This window comes from Anomaloglossus baeobatrachus, chromosome 8, assembly GCF_048569485.1.
Source record: "Anomaloglossus baeobatrachus isolate aAnoBae1 chromosome 8, aAnoBae1.hap1, whole genome shotgun sequence".
In the NCBI taxonomy this organism is placed as follows: domain Eukaryota; kingdom Metazoa; phylum Chordata; class Amphibia; order Anura; family Aromobatidae; genus Anomaloglossus; species Anomaloglossus baeobatrachus.
Window position 1 is genome coordinate 39850573 of NC_134360.1, and position 8406 is coordinate 39858978.

General features: G+C 45.6%; 1 protein-coding gene across 1 annotated transcript in view; it reads left to right on the top strand.

The window, feature by feature from the left end:
• LOC142249136 (rab GDP dissociation inhibitor alpha-like) overlaps positions 1-7921 on the top strand; it is a 52723-nt gene extending 44802 nt beyond the window's left edge. Inside the window, exons 10-11 of the mRNA XM_075320736.1 lie at positions 5202-5256; positions 7636-7921. Coding sequence (XP_075176851.1) covers positions 5202-5256; positions 7636-7788 — 208 coding nt within the window. The 3' untranslated portion in view covers positions 7789-7921. The remainder of the gene's footprint in view (positions 1-5201; positions 5257-7635) is intronic.
• The last annotated feature ends 485 nt before the right edge of the window (positions 7922-8406 follow it).

Below are 8406 nucleotides of genomic sequence, written 5' to 3' on the forward strand. Positions count from 1 at the left end.
CTCCGGGATAGCGAGTTACAGGGAGCTCCTATGCTGTCCCTTACGCTAGAGGACCCTAGGCTATCCCTCACCTCCAGATTACTCCTAATGGTGGAGATGCCGGATTCCCGTGCCTTTATATACTTCTGAGAAATACTATTGTAATACCCCACTCCCCCCAGGAAGGGATTATACAGGAGTGAAATGATAAACAGATAAGGACAGACAAGGGAAAACCAAATCTCTGACACACTGCATACACACAGGAATAGACAAAGAGAGACTCAGGAGAAAAAGAAGAGCGGGTGGGTAGGAACAAAAAGCCAACAAGGGTAAACTTCACAAGATAAACTATAGCTGGCACAGGTAGAAAGCTCCAGCCAGCATATATAGGAGGGGAGCAGATGTGATTGGCTCCCCTACAACATGTGATCAAAGATGACTCACCAGCAGACCGGCAGAGATTAACTCTTGCTAGCCTGCCTATGAATTACCAAGATATGATTGGCTCCCCCACAACATGTGATCAAAGATGACTCACAAGTAGATCGGCAAAAGATTAATTCTTGCTAGCCTGCCTATGAATTACCAAGATATGATTGGCTCCCCCACAACATGTGATCAAAGATGACTTAACAGCAGACCGGCAGAGATTAACACTTGCTAGTCTGCCTATGAACTACCAATTTGTTGGTTGATGCCCGATCTGCCTGCGCTGATTACAGACCCCAGAGAAGTTATGAGGCGGAGTGTCAGTATCAGTAGCCATGACAGTCGACCAAGTTTGTGAAAATCTCCGTATGACAGGAAGCCAAAGTGATAAATTTGGTACTTTTTCAGGCTATGTATATCATGGACTGGATAAGTAAATCTGGCTGATTGTTCCAGTCCTTGACTGGAAGCAGAGATCTTGCAAAGAGTAAGGCATTGAAGCTCAGATTATACTATAATATTGCAGAATATTTTTTTTACACAATCATTAACACTAGAAGTCCCAGAGAGGGGTCATTTAACATTTCTACCTTTGGAACCCAGAGACGGGTCGAATGACCTGAAGGATTTTAGCTAACATCCTATAATCACCGTCTTTTGTTCTGTAATTAAGGCCATTACTGTCGCACCACAGGAGGTTGTTGTTTTCCATTTAGTTTAGCCATTTAGTTTCTAGTTAGTTCTATTCAGTTTATTGTATGTCATTTGACCCTCTTTCGGGACTTCAGGGGGGAGCTCAAAATTTCTGGGACTTTTAGTGTTAAAGGTATATTCCAGCCTAAAGCATTTAAGGAGTAAATACCTACTGATCAGTGGGAACCTCACGATTGGACCCTCAGTGATTTAATATGTATCATCTATCCAGTGAATTAAACATTTCTTACTACAAAAGAATGGGAAACATGATTACGCATTGGCCATAGTCTTTGTGGGACCATTGATTGCAGAGAGATCAGTTCCTGGACCCTTAGGGGTGCTTCACACATAGCGAGATTGCTAGCGAGATCGCTGCCGAGTCACATTTTTTGTGATGCACCAGTGACCTCATTAGTAGTGTTGAGCGGACCCGGATCTGAAAAATCCGGATCCGCACGGGTCGAGGTTCCGATCCGAGTCCGACCAGTACCCGGGTTCCGGGGTGCACGATCCGGATCCGTTTTTTTTTCTTCTCTCTCTCTCTCTCTCTTTTCCCGGATCCGACTCCCCATTCATTTACATAGGTGCGGATTCCGGATCGGATCCGGACTTCGGCGGCAACCCGATCCGGATCCGTCGGACCCGGATTATAGCCAATCCGCTCAACTCTACTCATTAGCGATCTCGCTGTGTGTGACACTGAGCAGCGACCTGTCCCCTGCTGTGAAATCTCTGCTCGTTACACACAGTGCTGGTTCATTTTTTGGACGTTGCTCTCCCGCTGTGAAGTACACATCGCTGTGTGTGACAGCGAGAGAGCAACGATCTGAATGTGCAGGGAGCAGGAGCCGGCGTCTGACAGCCTGCGGTAAGCTGTAACCAAGGTAAATATCAGGTAACCAAGCGAAGCCCTTTGCTTGGTTACCCGATATTTACCTTGGTTACTAGCGTCCGCCGCTCTCACGCTGCCAGTGCCGGCTCCCTGCACACGTAGCCGGAGAAAACATCGGGTGAATAAGCAAAGCGGTTTGCTTATTAACCCCATGTGTACTCTGGCTACGAGTGCAGGGAGCCAGCGCTAAGCGGTGTGCGCTGGTAACCAAGGTAAATATCGGGTAACCAAGCGCTTGGTTACCCAATATTTACCTTAGTTACCAAGCACAGCATCGCTTCCACGCGTCGCTGCTGGCTGGGGGCTGGTCACTGGTCGCTGATGAGATCTGCCTGATTAACAGCTCACCAGCGACCATGTAGCGACGCACCAGCGATCCTGACCAGGTCAGATCGCTACTGGGATCGCTGGAGCATCGCTAAATGTGACGGTACCCTAACTGATAACTTCTGATGTGCCTCATTGTGTTATTATCTCCCTGACTATGATTCAGAGTTAGCTGATAGATAACAAAAAAAAACTTAAAAAAAGAGAAAAAAAATGCTATTTATTTTTTACATATTTGGAAAATTGGAGTCTGTAATTGAAAAGGTTGAGTCGCTGCAATCCCAGACACGGCCTCTGCACAGGAGTGGCGCTGTTTCAAAAAGAAATCAATCATTCTTTTCTAATCTCACCTAACCTTGAGATTATTATTATTATTATTTTACTTTTGCAACACATGTGGGCTGAACATTTCCAAGAACTTCACGAGAAGTCAGGAAACGGTGATGAGTCACTGTTCCTGGGAAGAACTGTGAAAACAGAACAGGAAAACTCTGCGACTTCACGAGAAAAGGAGGGGGGGAAAGACACTTCCAAGACATCGTCCATGGAGCGAAAACTTTTATTATGACGGAATCTGCTTTTATCATGACGGAATATAGTAATGGGTTGATTGCGACCCATTACTCCCCAGTGTAGAGGCTGTGAAACCTCCTGTTCTATAGCTGTGGGTGCAATACAAAATACAATACGGTTTTAAGGAATATTATACATAATGTAACGCCTGCCTGGATCCACAGACTCAGATGGGCTGTAATGGGGAGGCTAGAGGGAAGCCACTCACCAAGCAGGACCCCCAGAACCCTGAAACCCTTTAACCCCTCTACAGGGATTTGGAATTACACAGGACCCTGGAGATCACTACCTGTGGAAGGCTGCAGTCCGATGAGAGTAGTAGTCAGGCAGGGTCAAACCAGGAATTGCGGAACAGGGACAGAATCGGCAGGCAGTGACGTAGTCAGCAAACGTAGCAGAGGTCAAATCCGGATCGAGCAGCGAGGTACAGAAACAGTAGGCAGGAGGGTAGTCAGAAAACATGCAGAAGTCAACACAGGACTCACCAACAGAATAGGACGTAACAGGAGCCAGGAAATCAGAACTATCTCTGGCAGTGGTCATGTGACAGGAGGGGGAATAAGAAGGGTGTGGTGTCTTCCCATTGGCTGTAGCTGAACGCTGGCAACTTCAGCTGGAATACACATGCCACCCACAGTCAGCCAGCGGTACTGCAGATCCCAAGATAACCCAGCCCAGTGGATGATCGGAGCCTGCGCCCACCGCTGGCATCGACTCCTCTCCCATCACCAGCACCATCCACGGCAGGAACACAGCGTCGCCTGGCGATCGGAGCAGAAGTCGCTGGAGCAGACTCCGGCGGTGACGTAACACATTCTCAGTGCTTGCCCCAAGCACAGACCCCGCATGACCTTCTGCATTATGGACCCCGGGTGAACCTTGTGTGGGAATTCATTCTCCATTGACCCCGCTCTGTATTTTCTTCTGAAGAAGACAACCTACAGTTGTGCTCAAAAGTTTACATACCCCGGCAGATATTTTTACTTTCTTGGCCTTTTTCCATAGAATATGAATGGTAACACAAAATCTTTTTTTCCACTCATGGTTAGTGGTTGGGTGAAACCATTTATTGTCATCTACTGTGTTTTGGTTTTGTTTTTAAATCATAAACAACCAAAAACATCCAAATGACCCTGATCAAAAGTTCACACACCCTGGTGATTTTGGCCTGATAACATGCACAGAAGGTGACACAAATGGGTGTGAATGGCTAATAAAGGTAACATCCTCAACTGTGTTCTGTCTGCTTGTAACCAGTGCGTGTGCATAAAAGCCGAGTGAGTTTCTGGGATACAGACAGACTCTTGCATCTTTCATCCAGCCACTGACTCTTCTGGATTGTGAGTCATGGGGAAAGCAAAAGAATTGTCAACAAATCTATAGGAAAAGATAGTTGAACTGTATAAAACAGGAAAGGGATACAAAAAGATATCCAAGGAATTGATAATGCCAGTCAGCAGTGTTCAAAGTGTGATCAACAAATGGAAAATCAGGTGCTCTGTAAAAACAAAACCACGATCAGTTAGACCAACAACAATTTTGGTAACAACTGCCAGGAAAATTGTTTGGGATGCAAAGCAAAACCCACAAATAACATCAGCTGACATACAGGACTCACTGAAAACTAGCGGGGTGGCTGTTTCTAGATGCACAATAAGGAGGCACTTGAAGAAAAATGGGCTGCTTGGTCAAGTCGCCAGAAGAAAGCCATTACTGCGCAAATGCCACAAAGTCTCTCGTCTACAATATGCCAAACAGCACAGAGGCTAGCCTCCAAATGTCTGGAACAAGGTAATTTGGAATGATGAGACCAAAATCGAACTTTTTGGCCACAACCATAAACATTACATTTGGAGAGGTATCAACAAGGCCTATGATGAAAGGAACACCATTCCTACTGTAAAGCATGGAGGTGGATCGCTGATGATAGGGGGATGTGTGAGCTACAAAAGGCACAGGAAACTTGGTCAAAGCTGAAGGAAAGATGAATGCAGCACGTTATCGGCAAATACTGGAGGCAAATTTGCACTCATCAGCCCAGAAGCTGCGCATGGGATGTACTTGGACATTCCAACAAGACAGTGATACAAAACACAAGGCTAAGTATGTAAACTTTTGAGCAGAACTGAATATGTTATGGAATTGCTCTTCATGCAATTCCCTACACTTTCCAGAAATGATCTTTATTACATCCGCGGTCCGTTTTTCTCCGTCCTCACAGCATAAGGAGGAGCAATAAAAAAAAATACCCAATCTCATAGTAAATATCGTATTTTTATAGCATTTTATGCTCTTTTCACAGGTTTGTGTCCATTAGTGACCAGTATATCCCGAAACACGATGGAACGAAAAACCAGGTGAGATGAGTCCAGAAATTACATGTCTGCACCTGAAAAGGACGACGGATGTAACACGGATTTTAATAATGAGGAAACTGCAGGGGAACATTAATATGGGGTCACTATTCCTAATGAGGGCACTGCGGAGGAGCGTTATTACCATGGGACCACTATTACTAATGAGGACACTGCGGAGGAGTGTTATTACCATGGGACCACTATTACTAATGAGGGCACTGCGGAGGAGTGTTAATATGGGGGTACTATTCCTAATGGGGGCACTGCAGAGGAGTGTTATTACTATGAGGACCACTATTCCTAATGGGGGCACTGCGGAAGAGTGTTAATATTGGGCACTACTGCTAATGAGAGCACTGTGGAGGAATGTTATTACTATCGGGGCACTATTATTAATGAGAGCACTGTGGAGGAACATTGTTATTACTATGGGAGCAGTAATATAGAAGCACTGCTACTAATGAGAACACTGCAGAGGAACGTTATTACTATGGGAGCAGTAATAGTAATGAGGGCACTGCACTATGGAGGAGCGTTATTATGGGGGTACTGTTCCTAATGAGGGCACTGCAAAGGAGCGTTAATAAGGGGGTACTATTCCTAATGAGGGCACTGTGGAGGAGAGTTAATATGGGTGCACTATTACTAATGAGGGCACAGTGGAGGAACATTATTACTATTGGGGCACTATTACTAATGAGAGCACTGTCTAGGAGCGTTATTACTATTGGGGTACTATTCCTAATGTGGGCACTGCGGAGGAGTGTTATTAATATGGGGTACTATTCCTAATGAGTGCACTGCATAGGAACGTTAATATGGGGGTACTATTACTAATGAGAGTATTGTGGAGGAGCGTTATTAATATGGGAGCACTATTACTAATGAAAGCACTGTGAGCAGTAGTATTAAGATGGGGGCACTTTTACTAATGAGAGCACTATGGAGGAACGTTATTACTATGGGGCACTATTACTAATGAGGGAACTATGGAGGAACATTATTACTATGGGGCACTATTACTAATGAGAGCACTATGGAGGAACGTTATTACTATGGGGCGCTATTACTAATGAGAGCACTATGGAGGAACGTTATTACTATGGGGCACTATTACTAATGAGGGCACTGGAGAGGAGCTTTATTACTATGGAAGCACTTTTACTGAGGGCACTACAGAGGAGCGTTATTAAAACTGGGGCACTATTACTAATAAGAGCACTGCGGTGGAGCGCTATTAATATTGCGGCACTATTACTAATGAAGGCACTACGGAGGAACGTTATTACTATGGGGCACTATTGGTAACGAGGGTACTGCGGAGGAGTGTTAATATGTGGGGTACTATTACTAAAGAGAGCACTGCGGAGGAGTGTTATTAATATGAGAGCAATATTACTAATGAGGGCACTGCGGAGGAGCATTAGTAATATGGGGGTATTATTCCTAATGAGGGCACTGCGGAGAAGCGTTATTATTATGCTTTTTTAAGAGCAGCGGTGCACTCTACAATGTTACATAGAGTCGAAGACCAATGTGTGATATGTCGTATGACAATGTAGAATTTTGGGCAACTTTTGCCTGTTAATTGGTGCACATTCTTAGGGGTACTTTGCACATTACGACATCGCAGCTGCGATGTCGGTGGGGTCATGTCGAAAGTGACGCACTTCCTGTGTCGCTCTCGACATTGTAGTGTGCAAATCCTAGATGATACGATTAACGAGCGCAAAAGCGTTGTAATCGTGTCATCGGTGTAGCGCGATGGTCCGATATTGTTCCTCGTTCCTGCGGCAGCACACATCGCTGTGTGTGAAGCCGCAGGAGCGAGGAACATCTCCTACCTGCGTCACCGCGGCTCCCGTCGGCTATGCGGAAGGAAGGAGGTGGGCGGGATGTTTACATCCCGCTCATCTCCGCCCCTACGCTCCTATTGGCCGACTGCCGTGTGACGTCGCAGTGACGCCGCACAACACGCCCCCTTAATAAGGAGGCGGTTCGCCGGCCACAGCGACGTCGCATGGCAGGTGAGTGCATGTGAAGCTGGCGTAGCGATAATGTTCGCTACGCCAGGAATCACAAGATATCGCTGCTGCGACGGGGGCGGGGATTATCGCGCTCGGCATTGCAGCATCGGCTTGTGATGTCGCAACGTGCAAAGCCCGCCTAAAAGCTTACCCACACCTCCTTTTCTTGTCATTTTTAAGTCTTGGTGCAGGGACTAAACATTGGTGTAATAAATATAGTAAAACACTGAGGAACCTACTGCTAACATAAAAGGGTGCAGGTCATTGTTTGGTGGTGAAGTCATTGATAAAGAAGGTCCCGGCAGGGCACAACTTTAATACTCTCCTAATACATTTTCTTCTTTCTCAACAGATTTTTATCTCTCGATCATATGACGCCACCACTCACTTCGAGACGACCTGCGATGACATTAGGGACATCTTTCAGAGGATGACTGGTGCCACTTTGGACTTCAAGGACATGTGGTGCGTGGCTTCCGACACGGACAAACAAGATGGAGAATGACATGATGTTAATTAACTCAGATTCAAGATTAATATTTGCATTTTTTTTATTGCCTTTACTTTGTTCCATCTTCTGTGGACAAGGATTTTCTTGCTTGCTGGGACAGTCCTGTGGTCGAGTTTTGTACATAGTTTCCCCGCTGTCATGTAATAAATCATTCTATATTTACATTTAAAATAAAAAAAAAAGTTCTTTGCATTGTGATCATTTCTTTTTTTACGGTAAAATCCTTTTCTCATCACACTTATTGGGGGGCAGAGATAATGAGCAGCTGCTATTGTGATAAAAAACGTCCAGGCTAAAAAATCCACTTCTTAAGACCCGCAACACACATCCGTTAAATTTGTACGTGTGCAGTATGTATTTGCACGTACCGGAGACACGTACACACGGAGACCCATGTTGTTCTATGGTAGATGGCACACACACGTAAAATCACACAGAACGTGTGTCCGTGAGGTAAGTACGTGTGTGCGCTTTTCTACAACATGTCTGTTTTTGGCCGGCAGCACGCAGGCACGGACCCGCTTTAGTCTATGGGTCCGTGCCTGCACGTACCGCACACGGAGTATCTCCATGTTCAGCACGTTTCGTGCGTGTGCGTTTTTACACTAGCGA